The 17,953-nt window shown below is 46.2% G+C and overlaps 1 protein-coding gene across 3 annotated transcripts in view; it reads left to right on the plus strand.

The window, feature by feature from the left end:
- The first annotated feature begins 5,357 nt into the window (after window positions 1–5,357).
- Window positions 5,358–17,953, plus strand: part of TTLL9 (tubulin tyrosine ligase like 9) — a 49,052-nt gene continuing 36,456 nt past the window's right edge. For all 3 annotated transcript variants that reach the window (XM_053394682.1, XM_053394683.1, XM_053394684.1), the window contains exons 1-3: window positions 5,358–5,449; window positions 10,996–11,042; window positions 15,737–15,829. In XM_053394682.1, coding sequence (XP_053250657.1) covers window positions 5,435–5,449; window positions 10,996–11,042; window positions 15,737–15,829 — 155 coding nt within the window. In that variant the 5' untranslated portion in view covers window positions 5,358–5,434. The remainder of the gene's footprint in view (window positions 5,450–10,995; window positions 11,043–15,736; window positions 15,830–17,953) is intronic.

The raw sequence follows: 17,953 nt of genomic DNA on the forward strand, positions 1-17,953 counted from the left end.
ACGACTAAATGACTAAACAACAACAAAATTTGCAGATTAGTTGCGCTGCAGAGAGCCCAATTAATTATCGCCCTGGCTTTCGCATCTCTTTTTGACCAAGCATTAGTCACAGGGTCAGGAGGGTCATCAGTTACATAGGTCCACACTTCTTGAGAAGTCAAAAGTGCCTCCACCCGAAACGACCATAAACTGTAGTTCTCACCTGTCAGCTGTGGGAACGTCAGAGCTTTCTCAGCTTCTGGAACCTGGTCAACCATTCTGGAACTCTTCCAGACCCACCAACAGGAGAAGTCCAAAAATGTGCAGTCATCCACTCAGCAGCTGGGCCCATAACCAAAGATGCTGGCTATTTGCGGAGACCACACATTCAAGAAACACAAAATTACTTTTGCTAGGTTTTAATAACAAAAACAAAAAACCCTTTTACACTAAATTACAATACAGTGGTACCTCGCGTTACATATGCTTCGCGTTACATATGCTTCAGGTTACATACGCTTCAGGTTACAGACTCTGCTAACCTAGAAATATTACCTTGGGTTAAGAAAGTTACTTCAGGATGAGAACAGAAATCATGCTCCGGCGGCGCAGCGGCAGCAGGAGGCCCCATTAGCTAAAGTGGTGCTTCAGGTTAAGAACAGTTTCAGGTTAAGAACGGACCTCCAGAATGAATTACTGTAAGTACTTAACCCAAGGTACTACTGTATATCAATAAGCATGACCCATCCACCAGAGTACTGAGAGAGCTACATGCTGCTCTTTATATACCATACCCAACAGCTTAATTACTACAGCTTAACAGCACCTGCTGTACTGCTTCACGGCTGTAAAACTAGGTCACGTTATTTGCTCTGGCCTTTAAAGAAATACACATCTTGTGGAACAATAATGAACCTTCAAATTTAAAGAGACCATTCAACATAAAGATGTTAATCAGCCAAATTCCTGGTTGAAGAGGAGCCAATAGAAGAGTGACTAGTGGGGTGCCACAGGGTTCTGTCTTGGGCCCGGTCTTATTCAACATCTTTATCAACGACTTGGATGATGGACTCAAGGGCATCCTGATCAAATTTGCAGATGATACCAAACTGGGAGGGGTGGCTAACACCCCAGAGGACAGGATCACACTTCAAAACGACCTTGACAGATTAGAGAACTGGGCCAAAACAAACAAGATGAATTTTAACAGGGAGAAATGTAAAGTATTGCACTTGGGCAAAAAAAAATGAGAGGCACAAATACAAGATGGGTGACACCTGGCTTGAGAGCAGTACATGTGAAAAGGATCTAGGAGTCTTGGTTGACCACAAACTTGACATGAGCCAACAGTGTGACGTGGCAGCTAAAAAAGCCAATGCAATGCTGGGCTGCATCAATAGGAGTATAGCATCTAGATCAAGGGAAGTAATAGTGCCACTGTATTCTGCTCTGGTCAGACCTCACCTGGAGTACTGTGTCCAGTTCTGGGCACCACAGTTCAAGAAGGACACTGAGAAACTGGAACGTGTCCAGAGGAGGGCAACCAAAATGGTCAAAGGCCTGGAAACGATGCCTTATGAGGAACGGCTAAGGGAGCTGGGCATGTTTAGCCTGGAGAAGAGGAGGTTAAGGGGTGATATGATAGCCATGTTCAAATATATAAAAGGATGTCACATAGAGGAGGGAGAAAGGTTGTTTTCTGCTGCTCCAGAGAAGTGGACACGGAGCAATGGATCCAAACTGTAGGAAAGAAGATTCCACCTAAACATTAGGAAGAACTTCCTGACAGTAAGAGCTGTTCGACAGTGGAATTTGCTGCCAAGGAGTTTGGTGGAGTCTCCTTCTTTGGAGGTCTTTAAGCAGAGGCTTGACAACCATATGTCAGGAGTGCTCTGATGGTGTTTCCTGCTTGGCAGGGGGTTGGACTCGATGGCACTTGTGGTCTCTTCCAACTCTATGATTCTATGATTCAATTCTCTGCTGGCTATGCTTCCTTCTCACTCTTCACTGACTTATTTATTTAGATAATGTACATACTACCCTTTGCACGAGCCACAGGGCAGTTCACAACAGGCAAATCCATAAAATAACACGATATTTAAAATAAAATAAAAACACAAAGGGCTTGTCTACACTGGATCTCTTCCCAATGTCACCCTGAACCTCCCTACCTGCCCCTACCACTTTAAATGCATGCTCTTTAAAAATACCAATTATTTTGGATTATCCAAGGATGGGGAAACCATGAAAAAAAGGCCCTGGACGCCACTGGGGTTGGGAGGGTGCAGTGTGGAAATCTCTGCATTAATGGGGAGGCAATTCGGTGAAAATCCACAATTTGCTCTGGTTTGTGGACTAGTTTGGGTGTCTGAAGATGACAGGGTGTGGCTTCTCCTCTGCCCTAACCAAACAATCCTGATCTTGCTGACCTGGTGTTCACCTGGGTGCCTCCCTTGGCAATTGCCCCACAAAGGAGCCATGCAAGGAGCCAACATCTTCACTGTCAGCGGCCCTGGAGACTGGTTCTTGCCCTTGTCTGGCTGCCTGACCCAGCCAAGCCTCATCCGTTCCTGCTTTTCCAGCTTGGATTGTTGGATAACTCTGCCATTTGTTGTTCCTCTTTCCAGCATCCATCTTTTGGTTTCTAGGTTTCCTTGATCATCCTTGGTTTCGTAGGCACACAAAGGCTAAAAACCCCAGTGGTTCACCTGGAAGGCCTTGCCGAGTCAATTTTTTTTTAAAAAATAATTTTAAAAGTTGTGTGCCCTCGTTTCTCAATCTGACCCTTTTACACGGTTTTGTATGTTTTGTGGTATTTTATGCATTGTGATGTGTTGTTATTTTTATTGATTATAGATTAACAATTCTTTATTGTAATTGATAAGTGTTTAATTGTTATTTGCTGGTGTTTAGTTTTACTGTTTACTATTGGATTCTAATGGATTATTGCTTTATTTGATATAAATTGATTATTTTGAAATTATTGTGACTTTTTATATTGGATTAGATTGTTACTATTAATGTGTGTTTTTTGTTTTTTTATTTTTATGTGTGTTCGAAGCTGCCCAGATGGGCGGAGTATAAATGTAATAATAATAATAATAATAATAATAATAATAATAATAATAATAATAATAATATCAGTCATGAACTGCCATCTCCAATATGCAGCTGACAATACTGGCCTACCTTACAGGCCTCTTTTAAGGAGTTGCCAAGGTTGTGGTTGTCAGCGCTTGTGGGTTTTCAGATACTTGGCGCACAAGCATCCAAATTAAGCGCTCCTTAACTTTTCCTCATAGCTCAGTCGATAGAGCAGGAGACTCATAACCTCAGGGTCCTGGTGAGGAGATTTCACCCCTCCCATATCCAAGAATCTGCTGATGTTCTCTGCTGATTCTCTAGAGAGGAGGGGGCGGTTTCTGCTCTCTACTTATTCCGCTCCACCTCACATCAAAGAGAGAGAGAGAGAGAGACTGAGTGTTAGAGAGAGATCGTGTGTATAGATAAGGTTGCTGCTAAGAGCAGCTGCAGACACTCAGTGCAGTTCAGCATTTTAGTTCAGACCTCATTTAGCTCTGTATATAGTTGTGTATTTTAGTTGTAGATAGAATAAAGAAGATATTCTACAGAACTGTTCTCCGAGTCATTTATGCTCTGCTAGACTCTGCTGTACTCTGCTGTGCAACGACTGTCTTCTTGTTGGAGTGAATCCGGTGCTCACAACTCTAAGCTGTGAGTCCACAGCACTTTGACCTGTTCCTGTGCAGAAGGTGGTCTCTGGAAGTGCTACCCAGCTCGCCTGGCCCAGTCGGGGCTGAGTGGATGAGTCCAGTTGGTGGCACTGGCTCAAGGGTGACGCTGACACCTGGCATAGAGCCCCATGTTGGGCAAAAGATTCCTGCATTTCAGGGGGTTGGACTAGATGACCTGCCATCTCTGCGATTCTAAGTGCAACTGGACGCTCTGCCTGTTTACTCAGAAGCAAGCCCTATCAAGGAAGTAGAGCTTCCTCTCAGGTAAGTTTGTGTAGACATTGTTAACGGAGAAATCCGAGGGCTCCCTTGGACAAAAAGCAAAGACACCAACCAGGAATATTAGAGCAAAACAGCAGCCAGTAGGCTTGGTCTTTATTGAAGACTGTCGCGACAGGACTCCAACTCACAACAAGAGAAGCAAGAACGAACAAAAGAGAACCCAAACTTTTATTAGCTGCTAATCTCTATGTTACACCCCCCCCAAACTACGTCACTAATACATCACGGTTACATCATGAAAGGGGAGGTCTGGTGGCAGTAATCTGAGCATCCTGGACCCTGCCCCATGGTTCTCCTTGCCCTCCACCAAACACCCATCAAGTGTAACAAAAATGATATATACATTTCCCTATTTCCCAGCCAAATTAATCACACCCTTTTGTCTTCATCTGGGTTTGTTATTCTGGAATGGCTACCTGTCTGGCACTCAGGTATCAGGATGGCAGGAATTATCACTCAGGCAGAGGGGCTGCTGAGGAGCTGAGCTCACATGTCTAGATGAATTTCTGAAGTTTTCCAGTGAGCCAAGTACATAGAGACATTTATCAGTGAATTCTTACATTTGGTATCGTGCAGCAAAGGTCCTTTGAATAGATAGGAAGAAACTGTGAAGAAGTGTTTTGTGGGGACAAATCACAAAAGTCACCAAAGTGATTGTGCTGGTTTTGGTAGTGGGCTGCATGTGCATGATATCTGCTGGAGGGGCAACTTCTCCCCCCCTACATAAATTCCTGCAACAACTTCCAGGAGCCTAAAGGTGCCCAACTTGCTTGGCATTTATTTATTGCATATTATCTCGGAGCGTACATCCTATTTTGTCCCTACGATGACCCAGTCAGTCAGGCTCAGCTGAGAAACGGTGACGAAGGCACCTTGTTCCCAGCGTTGGCTTTTAGGCACTCTTCCAATGCAAACCCCTTGTGTTTCTGCAAACCGCTTAGGGATTTCATTTCCAGCTCGGCAATATGCAAAACAACAGCAATAACCCAAAAACAATAAGGAGGAGGAGGAACAGATGCCTTGTTCGGGGCTCAATCCTGCCTCCGTCCCGTCGCCTCTCGGATCTTTCCCAGTTATGCCGCGTAGGCGGGCGGGGTGGCTGCAGCGCCGGGGCGAAAAGCACTCCAGGCATGCTCAGAGGCACTCTTGCCCCGCTGCGCTCCACCAGGAGCCGAGCTCTGCCCAGTTGCAAGGCACGTTCCGGGGCTCAGCCCTGCCTGCGATTAGTAGTCCCCCCCCCCCACAAAGCAAGGACTCTGCGCCTCCCCCTCCTCTCCATTCATGCCTCGCCCGTCCCAGCTCAGGCCCCGCCCACCAGCCTCGAGCCCCGCCCCGGTTGCCGTGGAAACGGGACGCGCCGGATGGCGGCGGAGGCGGCTCTGGGCTGATTCCCCCTCCGGAGCAGAAAGAGGAGCGCCATGGCCAAGAACAAGGTGGGCGGCGGGGGGGATGAATGGGAGGGTGCAAGGGGGACACACTGGGTGGGGGAGCGGGGCATTAGGGTGGGGGAGGGGAGTAGATGGGGGGGTACCCCCATATGGTCTTGTGACATTTCCAAGGAAGTAACTTTTCACATTTAGGTATGCGCCCTCCAGCTTTGCACAGGTGTAAATCGGGACCTGATTCTGACACCCCAGTTGTCACATATAAGAGCATATTGTGGAGCCCAGTGCTTTGCTGTATGTAGGCTCTCCTCCTGCACGATTAAAGGTAAAGGTAAAGGGACCCCTGACTGTTAGCTCCAGTCGTGGCCGACTCTGGGGTTGCGGCGCTCATCTCGCTTTACTGGCCAAGGGAGCCGGTGTACAGCTTCTGGGTCATGTGGCCAGCATGACTAAGCCGCTGCTGGCAAACCAGAGCAGCGCACGAAAACGCCGCTTACCTTCCCGCCAGAGCGGTACCTATTTATCTACTTGCACTTTGACGTGCTTTTGAACTGCTAGGTTGGCAGGATCAGGGACCGAGCAACGGGAGCTCACCCCGTCACGAGGATTCGAACCGCTGACCTTCTGATCAGCAAGTCCTAGGCTCTGTGGTTTAACCCACAGCACCACCCGCGTCCCTGCACGATTATTTTAGCACAAATACCCTTTAGTCTAAGGTTACCAGATGTCCCCGTTTCCCGGGCACAGTCCCTGTATTTACAGCTTTCTCGGCATTCACATGCACATAGCAAACAATAAGTGACCCCGGATTCATTGAAAAAAATCTGGTAACCTTACTTTAGTCCACTTCTTTAACAGCTACAAGAGAAAAACCTCCTGGGAAAAGCAGGGGTGGCCTACAATATCCCATAATAATGTGTTCTCAGGGGTTCTCAGAGAATATGCCTTGGCAGTAGCTGTAGTGTCCAAAACAGCAGGCAGCCTGCTGCGTGGCGCCTTCTTAGCATCAAATCAGACAAGCCATGGGAGGCCGGCGGTCAGGACCTCCTGCAGTTTTTCTTAAAATATTAATGGCAGCCACACCGAGAAGGGGGGGCGGGGGGGGCGAGGAGCCATGGTTCTCCTATGCTCTTTTCTCAGCTCAGATTACACTACCACCCCCAACCTGCTGTTTGCACCAAAATATTCCTGCAAGTTTCCCCCCACAGGCCAGACAGCATATCTGAGGGGGAGGGTAGTTTGCAAACGGAAAATGGTTTAGTGGGGAAAGTTGAATCCCTCCTTCACCAGCATTGTGGCTCTGGGGTTCCTTCCAGCTCTTGTTGTTGTTGTTTAGTCGTGTCCGCCTCTTCGTGACCCCCTGGACCAGAGCACGCCAGGCACTTCTGTCTTCCACTGCCTCCCGCAGTTTGGTCAGGCTCATGCTGGTAGCTTCGAGAACACTGTCCCACCATCTCGTCCTCTGTCGTCCCCTTCTCCTTGTGCCCTCCGTCTTTCCCAACATCAGGGTCTTTTCCAGGGAGTCTGCTCTTCTCATGAGGTGGCCAAAGTCTTGGAGCCTCAGCTTCAGGTTCTGTCCTTCCAGTGAGCACTCAGGGCTGATTTCCTTAAGAATGGATCGGTTTGATCTTCTTGCAGTCCATGGGACTCTCAAGAGTCTCCTCCAGCACCAGAATTCAAAAGCATCCATTCTTCGGCGATCAGCCTTCTTTATGGTCCAGCTCTCACTTCCATACATCACTACTGGGAAAACCATAGCTTTAACTATATGTACCTTTGTCGGCAAGGTGATGTCTCTGCTTTTTAAGATGCTGTCTAGGTTTGTCATTGCTTTTCTCCCAAGAAGCAGGCGTCTTTTAATTTCGTGACTGCTGTCACCATCTGCAGTGATCATGGAGCCCAAGAATGTAAAATCTCTCACTGCCTCCATTTCTTCCCCTTCTATTTGCCAGGAGGTGATGGGACCAGTGGCCATGATCTTGGGTTTTTTTATGTTGAGCTTCAGACCATCTTTTGCGCTCTCCTCTTTCACCCTCATTAAAAGCTTATTTTATTCCTCCTCACTTTCTGCCATCAAGGTTGTGTCATCTGCATATCTGAGGTTGTTGACATTTCTTCCGGCAATCTTAATTCTGGCTTGGGATTCATCCAGCCCGGCCTTTCGCATGATGAATTCTGCATAAAGTTAAATAAGCAGGGAGACAATATACAGCCTTGTCATACTACTTTCCCAATTTTGAACCAATCAGTTCATAAAATCATAGAGTTGGAATAGACCACAAGGGCCATCGAGTCCAACCCCCTGCCAAGCAGGAAACACAGTTGTTCCATATCCAGTTCTAACTGTAGCTTCTTGTCCCACATAGAGATTTCTCTGGAGATAGATGAGGTGATCAGCTCTACCAATCTCTGATTCTATGATCCATACGATCCCCATGGCTTCTGTTAATACTGTATTTCAAAACTTGTGGCAGTGAAGAGCAAAGACTTTCTGTGTCTGGTTTGGCCCTTAATTGTTCACGTGCAGCCATTGACCTTCGCTAGAGCCAAGATTTAGCGCACTCTGTGATTTCGCCACCGGAGACCCTGGGGAGAGAGCTTAACCCTGCGACATGGCAGCAGCTAGCTCTTAGCCACTTGCGCAAAAAAATTTTTACCATGGCATCCCACCCACCCTAAAAAAACAGGGGCAATGCTTTGACCAGGAACTGTTGCTGGTAAACAAGGACAGCTGGGGCGTCTGTGGATGTCATCCGTCTCATTGCATCTTTTTTGTCAGCCTCAGAATTATTCAGTACAATATTTCAAAATGCTGCCCATATGAGCAAACAAACACTGAGTGGGTGTCTGTGACAATCACGTCTCATTCAGCAGTCTCAATTGCAGCGAATGCGCGATCTGGCGGAGAAAGAGGTATCATATGTTCCCCAACCACAGAATATCGCAGCTTCAGTGCTCGGAGAATGTGGTATCGTCAGCACAACGAAAACATTAGCAGGAGGGAAGAGAAGTATGGACTGTGCATGACAAACAGGAAGACAAATACGTGTTCAGAATGTGATCTTAGAGATGCGCTCAGTTGCCTTGATGCGATGCGACAGCCTGCCCCACATGACAGTCAAGGCAGTCAGGTGCCCGACAACTCAAGGATTCTTCTTCTTCTTTGGCGATCCCTCGTAGCCAAATAAGATTGTCTTCCATGAACACGGTCTTAACAGTGTGTCCGTAAGCAACTGTGGAGGCCAATTCTAGATCCACACGTCCTTCCACAGTGGGGACATAGGCTTCCGGGTGGAAGTTGATTATGAGGAGGGTTTCCAAACATGCTTTCCTCTTAGGATCTTCCTCCCTTTTGTCCTGAGTTCAAGTGTCTTCAAAGCCCATGACACCTTTGGTAAAGGCTGTTCTCCAACTGCAGCGCTTGCAGGCCAGTCTTTCCCAGTTGTCAGTGTTTATACTACATTTTTAAAGATTTGCCTTGAGACAGTCTTTAAACCTCTTTTGTTGACCACCGACATTCCGCTTTCCATTTTGAAGTTTGGAATAGAGTAGTTGCTTTGGAAGACGATCATCAGGCATCCACACAACATGACCAGTCCAACGAAGTTGATGTTGAAGAATCATTGCTTCAACACTGGTGATCCTTGCTTCTTCCAGTACACTGGCATTAGTTTGTTACGAAAAAGGAGCAATGCAGAAGCGAGCTCCAGGTGGCTGGAATGCCAAACAGGATGTTGATGTTTTGGGACTGTACCGTGGGAACAATAGACAGTCTATTCAGTGCACTGAGCACCGGATGTTAGCTCAGAGTGTCACATGACCCTGTACTGGAAGTACATGGGTGGAGTTTTTTTTCTCTCTCTGCTGTTGGTGATGAGAGAGTGCAGTCACGTTTTCTCTGTACTGCTGGAAGGACAGAAATAAAGGCATGTAAATACATTTCTGTCTGTCTCTCTCCCCTCCCTGGGAATGGGAGGGGTGAAGTGGTGTGTTCTTCTTCACGTTGAGAAGAATCGCCGATTGAGACCTCGCCTTGTCTAGCCGGGAGTCGCTGACAGGGAGGTCAACAAGGTTTCAAGCCGGGCACCTGGAGGGTGGCCAATTCCTCTGACTTTTGGCTTGAAAACCTGTCTTCCCAAGTGATGTGTAAAATTTTTCGGAGACACCGTTCATGGAATCTTTCAAGGCATACCTGGGAGCTGGCTTGCTACCTTGTGATCCAGACGCCTTGCAGTCACTGGGAGCAGTGCCCTGTTCCTTCTTACAAGATGATATGTTGGCTGCTCAGGCCATTAGCAGCTCATGCTAGCACTGGGGGCGAGCACTGGGTTCTTATTGTGCAAAAGTGGTCCTGCAAGAAGACTCCTGTTGATGTTCATGGCACACAATGGTTGCGGTTCCCGCTATTAAAATGACTGTGTCTTGTTCAGCTCTGCTGGAGCAGAATATCCCTGTTCTTAAGGGCAAAACAAGGGCCTGGTAAAATTACTTGTGTGCCAAGGGCAGAATGTAGAGATGGCGGGACTTCCCCCTTTTTCTTATTTCTCCTTGGCATGTCTCGTCTAGTATCCCATACCCCCACAGTGGCCAAACTGATGCCTTTTGGGAATCCCACAAGCCAGGGCCTCGCCCACTTTTGTGCCACAGTGACTGGTACTCAAAGAAGGCATGGTGCCTCTGATTCTGGAGGTATCATAAAGGCATCATTTTATTGGCATAGAAAGACCAAACCGTGCTGATTGGAAGGTCGGCAGTTCGAATCCCCGTGACAGGGTGAGCTCCCATTGTTCATTTCCAGCTCCTGCCCACCTAGCAGTTCGAAAGCACATCAAAGTGCAAGTAGATAAATAGGTACCGCTCCGGCAGGAAGGTAAACAGCGTTTCCGTGCGCTGCTCTGGTTCGGCAGAAGCGGCTTAGTCATGCTGGCCACATGATCCGGAAGCTGTCTGCGGACAGACGCCGGCTCCCTCGGCCAATAAAGCGAGATGAGCACCACCACCCCAGAGTCGTCCGCGACTGGACCTAACGGTCAGGGGTCCCTTTACCTTTAGCTAATTGGTAAATTAACTGATTAAAGTTATTAACTGCTTTTTTGAGGCCACCCAAATGAAGATGGCAATATGTACGTTGTAATTTACAATTTACTGTAAAATAATTTATCCCTTCACTCCATGTCCCCACCCAACACCATTTTATCTTCCACAAGGGAGGGAGAGAGAAAAGCAAAAACAAGCCGTCAGTTGTTTTGCAAGAATTTGCAGCTGGGCTTGCCAGACCCCTGGCTTCTTTTGGAAGGAGAGAGAAAGTGTAAAATATTGTATCACTAGTATACTTTCTTTTATAGACTGAGTGATATTAGAGACACAGCCAAATAGAATATTTCAAATTTCTGGGTCGTGGTTTCACATTTTTAGGAGCTAGCACCTCATTTTTAGTCGCCAGTTTCACATAGAATGGAAGAAAAAAGTATTTCTGATGTCTTGCATTATATTTGACAGTACCTCATCATAACAGAGGAGTGGTTGTTATTTTTTTTAGGATATTCATTATTTCACATTCCAATTTCATTGGCTTTTCTTTTTATCTCATGCAGAACGTAAACTACAAAGGGCCTTATGGTTACCAAAAACTGAAAGAACGGTGAGTGGTTGGTTGTCCCTATCTCCCACATCTGATCAAATTATTTAAAAATCATTTCCTCTTTTTTGCATGAATGGGGGGCCTGGTGTATTTTTATGGACCCTCTGCTGTAATGGGCAGAGTGCAGGGAGTTGCATTCCAAACAGAAACTGGTGTTAAGATTTTTGATGCAAGAAAAGTGTAGATTTTTCCATCGCTTTGAAAAGCCGAAACACGTGGTGGGGTCATTTTTAGGCATTTCTCCACAATGGTGGGTACATATTTCTTAGGGGTAAACCACAAACTCGTCTGCAGCAAACTCCGCCAAAGTTTCCCACAAAACTACAACTTGCCTATCTTGCCTGTGGAGATCTCTATGTTTACCAGAAGGTTGGTGGTTCAAGGCCACTCAGGGACGGCTGTGGGCAGAATAACTGCATTGCAGGGGGTTGGAATGGATGACCTTTGGGGTCTCTTTCAGCTCTACAATTCTATGATTCTATCTTCCTGCACACATAGTGGAGGCTGGTTCACTAGGGCGAAGGGGGCCCTGGCCCACCAACCTCGGCCTGCTCTCAGCCAGCCCCTACCTGCCTGATTTCTTCTTAAAGGTAAAGGGGACCCCTGACCATTAGGTCCAGTCGTGGCCGATTCTGGGGTTGCGGTGCTCATCTTGCTTTCCTGGCCGAGGGAGCCGGCGTAGAGCTTCCGGGTCATGTGGCCAGCATGACTAAGCCGCTTCTGGCGAACCAGAGCAGCGCACGGAAACGCCGTTTACCTTCCTGCCGGAGTGGTACCTATTTATCTACTTGCACTTTGACGTGCTTTCGAACTGCTAGGTTGGCAGGAGCAGGGACCGAGCAACAGGAGCTCACCCCGTCACGGGGATTCAAACCGCCGACCTTCTGATCAGCAAGAAAGATTACTTCTTACTTACAGCTAATTCCAGGGAGCTGTCAGCGTCCTCCTATTTAGTCTCCACTTTGTCTGTGTAGAAGTCAGCAGGGAGGAGGACGGGAACGAAACCAGAATTAGTTGGCTCTGGCGCCACCTACTGTTGGCCTCCCTGCCTTCTGCCCTACCAGTCCCAAGGCACACCAGTTGCCACTGTGTACGCAAACCTATCCTGGCAAGTTGTGTTACCTAAAAGGGGGACAAAAAAAGGAGACAGTTTTCACGCGCCAACCGGACGTACTGACAAGTCTGGCTGTAAAACGAAGGACATCTGTCAACAGAAATGCTTTGGAAGGCCAGCAGATAATGAAAAACAGGGGATAGGAATCTGCCTTAAACAAAGTCCGGCCATTGCTGCCTCTTAATTAGCACTGCCTACTTGCCATTCATGGCCTCAAACCCAGGCAGCTGGAATCTGCATTGAAATGCATTTCAGGTAGGCGGCGTATAATTTGAGCTGGGACTCCTCCAAACATTCCCCATATGACGAGGCTCAGTCGTCTCGCATTATTTTGATAACAATTGTGAAAGTCCCTCCTGCCAGGGATAGTTTGTCATGTTCAAAATGAAATGATAGTTAAGCAAATGGAAGGAGATGCCTTATAATTAGCAGATATTGCCTGGATCCAAAGAGCTTCTCTGTTCCCACGGCTGGGGCGTTCATCAAATGTTCTCACTTTTTTTGAGACAGTAAAAGGTAAAGGTAAAGGGACCCCTGACCATAAGGTCCAGTCGTGGCCGACTCTGGGGTTGTGGCGCTCATCTCGCTTTATTGGCCGAGGGAGCCGGCGTACAGCTTCCGGGTCATGTGGCCAGCATGACTAAGCCGCTTCTGGCGAACCAGAGCAGCGCACGGAAACGCCGTATACCTTCCCACCAGAGTGGTACCTATTTATCTACTTGCACTTTGATGTGCTTTCGAACTGCTAGGTTGGCAGGAGCTGGGACCGAGCAATGGGAGCTCACCCTGTTGCGGGGATTCGAACCGCCGACCTTCTGATCGGCAAGCCCTAGGCTCAGTGGTATAACCCACAGCGCCACGCCGTCCCTTTTTCGAGACAGAGAGGCGACTTAAAAGCAGGGGTCAGGGTGGGGGCTTTGCAATTCACTGCCCCACCTCCAGGAATGCCCAGTCCCTCAGCTGTGTGGCTGCTTTGGATCCTCAGCCTAGTGCTTTACCAACTGCGCTGGCTCCCGGTGGAGCACAGGGTCAGGTTTAAGGTGCCGGTTTTGACCTTTAAAGCCCTAAGCGGCCTAGGACCCTTGTACCTACGGGACCGCCTCTCCTGGTATGCCCCGTGGAGGACCTTAAGGTCCACAAATGACAACATTTTGGAGGTCCCAAGTCGCAAGTTGGTTAGATTGGTTTCAACTAGGGCCAGGGCCTTTTCAATACTGGCCCCGACTTGGTGGAACGCTGTGTCCCAAGAGACATGGGCCCTGCAGGACTTGACATCTTTCCGCAGGGCCTGCAAGACAGAGCTTTTCCGCCTGAGCTTTGGTTTGGACTCGGTCTGACCCTTATGTTTCCCTCCCCTTATGGTCTTGATCTGTGGGCTACTTTTAAAATGAGGCTGCATATTAAATTGCATTTTAACCTGTATTTTAAATTGTCCCCCCCCCATTGTATTTTTACTGTGATTTTACTGGTGTTAGCCGCCCTGAGCCCAGCTCTGGCCGGGGAGGGCAGGGTATAAATAACATTTATTATTATTATTATTATTATTATTATTATTATTATTATTATTACTACTATTAATATTATATCACACAAGCCCTTTTTCTGCCACATGGAGTGGAAAATGCACCTTTCCTATTTCCATTTGGGTCTCATGTCCCTTGCAAACAAACCACAAAGGTGTGACAGAATAAGTTCAGGATGGTGTCTGAGAAATGAGAAGAACCAATAAAAGAAGAATGGATACAAAAACTTATGGAATATCATCATCATCATCATCATCATTTTATATGTATGCCGCCTTTCCATAGTTGAAACTATGCTCAAGGCGGCTTACAACATGACAAGATTTACATAACTACAAACATAAACAGAAGTCATAAGCAATAAATAAAATACAACAAAACGTACACAACCAAATGGAAACAATTTCCATGTAAATCATAATAATCTTAATATCTGTTATGTACTGAGTTGAATAGGATCCAAAAGGCAGCAGTCTGATTGGTCCTAGATCAATAGGATTCAGAATGCAGCAGTCTGATTGGTCCTAGAACAATAGGGTCCAGAATGCAGCAGTCTGATTGGTCCTAGAACAATAGGATCCAGAATGCAGCAGTCTGATTGGTCCACAGGAGCCACCCAATCCAGCTCCAGGTGGAAGTGAATCCACAACCTGATTGGCCTACAGGAGAATCCCAGAATTAGCCAATCACGTGGGGCCCATTGTGTAAATAATGTATATAAAGCAGACATTCTGGGGGAACTTTCATTCCTCCTCACCACTGTGAGCTGAATAAAGAGCATGAAATCCACTCTCGACTCCGAGTATATTTCAATATCAATAACAGCAGTAGCTCTCTCAATCTCCTGTAAGCAATACTTCAGCCCAAGAATCTGTGCAACAGCCTCAGCTTTTTTAGCTGGAGTCAGTCAGAATATGCAGAAATGGTGAAACTTACCGGAAAAATAAGAAATCAAGATAACAAACTTTTTGTAAAAGAATGGAAATGGTTTATTGAATATTTACAAACAAACTGTAAACAGATAAGGACATTGGCACGATTATTGTAATGACCTGCAGTTTCGTAAGAGCATATATTTAAAGCAGATGAATAAAAGAATGTTAGGCTAATTTGTAAAAAAATTAATTTAAGGGACCACAGAAAGAGGAGGAAGTCGAGTTTTGATATGTTAGAATGATTGTAAAACTGTTGAAAATTGTGAATAAAAATTAAAAGAAATAAATAAAAAGAAATGAGAAGCGCTGCATAAACAAAACATAACAGGCTTTTGTAGGAGTCCGATAATTCCTTGGCGGAAGTTCTGTGACAGGTAAATTGCTATTGCTACAGGCTAGTAGTGTATTTTATTTAATTTTTTATTTCATGGCATTTATATATACTGCTTAATAGTCATGGAACCACTAAGCAACTTACAAAACAAACCTGACTTAGAAGTGCCTTTACACTTTTTCTGCAGCTGCATAGCCCATGACACTCAGCCATTGTGTGCAGGCTGGCAGGGGCTGATGGGAGTTGTAGTCCAAAAAAATCTGCACAGATCCAGGCTGGGGAAGGCTGCTCTAAGGTCTGGAGAGGAAGCGTTTTGCATCTTCCTCCCTGCCAGAGCCACCATCGCCCTTTAAACGCATCTTAATTGCATTTGTTGCATAATCTGCTAGGTTAGAGAGAGAGAGATTAGCAAATGATTTATTTGCAATGCAATGCCCTGCTGTCCTGGAGTTGGGTCAAGACAGTAGCTAGAACTGTTAATAGGTTGTATGAATACGCCCACAATATATATACACAAAAAGAAAACTATAGCTTAAACTTTAAAATGCCAGCAGATTTTATTATAGCATAATGTTTTATTGAATTGAATGCATTTCAATTAATTGATTGTGATTTTATGTAAACTGTGTTACTTTTATTGTTGTTAGATGCTCTGAGCCCGGCTTCAGCTGGAGAGGGTGGGATATAAATACAATTATTATTATTATTATTATTGTTATTATTATTATTATCATCATCATCATCATCATCATCATCTAACGGGATCCATGTGTCTTGCTTATACACAGAGAACCCCGAGCTTGCATCCGGTTCAAGTGTGCCCTTACAAACACCATTTTAGATGTCCTTCGACAGCGACCAGGATGGGTTGAAGTGAAAGAGTAAGGCTTGCGGTTTTCTTCTTAAGGGCATGATGGGTGGCAAAAGGTCTGCAGGGCAGGAGGAAGCAGGTCTTCCAGGACTCCACTATTATTTGTTGTTGTTTAGTTGTGTCCGACTCTTCGTGACCCCCTGGACCAGAGCACGCCAGGCCCTCCTGTCTTCCACTGCCTCCTGCAGTTTGGTCAAACTCATGTTCGTAGCTTCGAGAACACTGTCCCACCATCTCGTCCTCTGTCGTCCCCTTCTCCTTGCGCCCTCCATCTTTCCCAACATCAGCTGCAAATAAAACGTTTTAAGTGGGTTGTAATGCGCATTATTCAAACGTTACACTAGATGGCGACGGTGAGCTATGGTAAATTCCATATATTTTTCAAAACATTTTTTTAAAAGCATTTTCACAACGTTTTTTAAATATGTGTGTAGATTTCACCCCAGCCAAGATGAAGCTTCCTCCTCTTTCTGTGTGCTGGGGGAAATTCCGACCAGGGATAGCTTTCAGGAAGGAGTTTGCACACACACAGTTTTCAGACATTTGCACATGCTCAGAGAACAATGCACACAGTCAGCACTAAACAAAAGAGTCCTAGTTCACTGGGATTCTCTCATGGCTCCCAGCAGCCCCTTCTTCTGGCTTCAGTCCCAGAGAAATACATTGTCTTCTCTGCACACTGTTACTAAGGGCAGGGAGCGCAACCACCTCTGCGCTCATGTAGAGATTTGAGTACGTGGAAGGAAGAAATGGGGATGATGAGGATCCCAAATTGTGGAGTTTGTAGTTAATTTTGCTTCCTCTGTCTACTTGCTGCAGCTTAGAGGTCAGCCAGTGAGACGGATTCATTCTGTATTGTCCATCAAAGCAGCTGCAGATTATCCTATATGGATGTTTGCAAGGGGTTTGTATTCCCAACAGTTCCGGATTTGCATATAAGCTAAACAAGCTGTAGCTTAGGGCCCACTCTCGTAAAGGTAAAGGGGTCTCTGACCATTAGGTCCAGTCGTGGACGACTCTGGGGTTGCGGCGCTCATCTCGCTTTACTGGCTGAGGGGGCCAGCGTATAGCTTCCGGGACATGTGGCCAGCATGACTAAGCCGCTTCTGGCAAACCAGAGCAGCGCACGGAAACACTGTTTACCTTCCCACCGGAGCGGTACCTATTTATCTACTTGCACTTTGACGTGCTTTCGAACTGCTAGGTTGGCAGGAGCAGGGACTGAGCAACGGGAGCTCACCCCGTCGCGGGGATTCGAACCGCCGACCTTCTGATCGGCAAGTCCTAGGCTCTGTGGTTTAACCCATAGCGCCACCTGCGTCCCTTCCCCACTCTCTTGGGGGGCCCCCCAAAAAAATTAAAGGAAAAAAACCTGGATGTACATTTCCAAAATATAAGATAAAAACAAAACAAAATAAAACCTACATACAGCAACAGTGTTTTGTGTTGCGTAGGCTCCTATGATGTAAGTCATGGGCCTTTCCTGCTAGTCTGCTCCCTAAACTATCACTGGTTTGCTCCTTTCTATTTATAGGGTGCCTACATTCTGCATGGACTGGTTGCACAGCAACATGTGCAAATGGCTTTAGATACCTGTTAGTGTTCAGTTTCTGTTAATTGGTTCTCATGGGAAACTTACAGATTCTGGCTTCACACAATTAACTCAAGGCAGTGTCAATTTACTCTTGGCAGAAAGCCAAGGTCTGCTTGACCTAGAAACTACTTACTCTGATTGGTTAACGACCAGCACTCAACTCTGTTATCTAGGAATGCTAGCACAGTTTGGGTTTGGTGTGTAGGAGTAGGAGTGCTGTGTATGGTTAAGAGAGAGAGAGAAAGAAAGGATTTATTTTGCTTTGTTTTGTATGCAGAAACTCTGCTGGTTTTATTTTTCCTTTTAATAAATCCTGTAAATAGTTATTCTGAGTCTAGCTGACTAGTCATTTCCACCTCAACTAGCTTCTTCGCTGTGCAGGAAAACTCTGCTACGTTTGGGCTAAAGCCATTAGAGCTATGCCTGACACTTCAAAGTTCCATGACTTAGGTCCATCAATTACCATAAAGCAGGGGTGAACGTTTTTAGGATTGAACTTATTGAGCTCTTTTTAAGTATTGAACTTGCTGAGCTTTTTTA

The sequence above is a fragment of the Podarcis raffonei genome, chromosome 6 (genome assembly GCF_027172205.1).
Source record: "Podarcis raffonei isolate rPodRaf1 chromosome 6, rPodRaf1.pri, whole genome shotgun sequence".
NCBI lineage: Eukaryota > Metazoa > Chordata > Lepidosauria > Squamata > Lacertidae > Podarcis > Podarcis raffonei.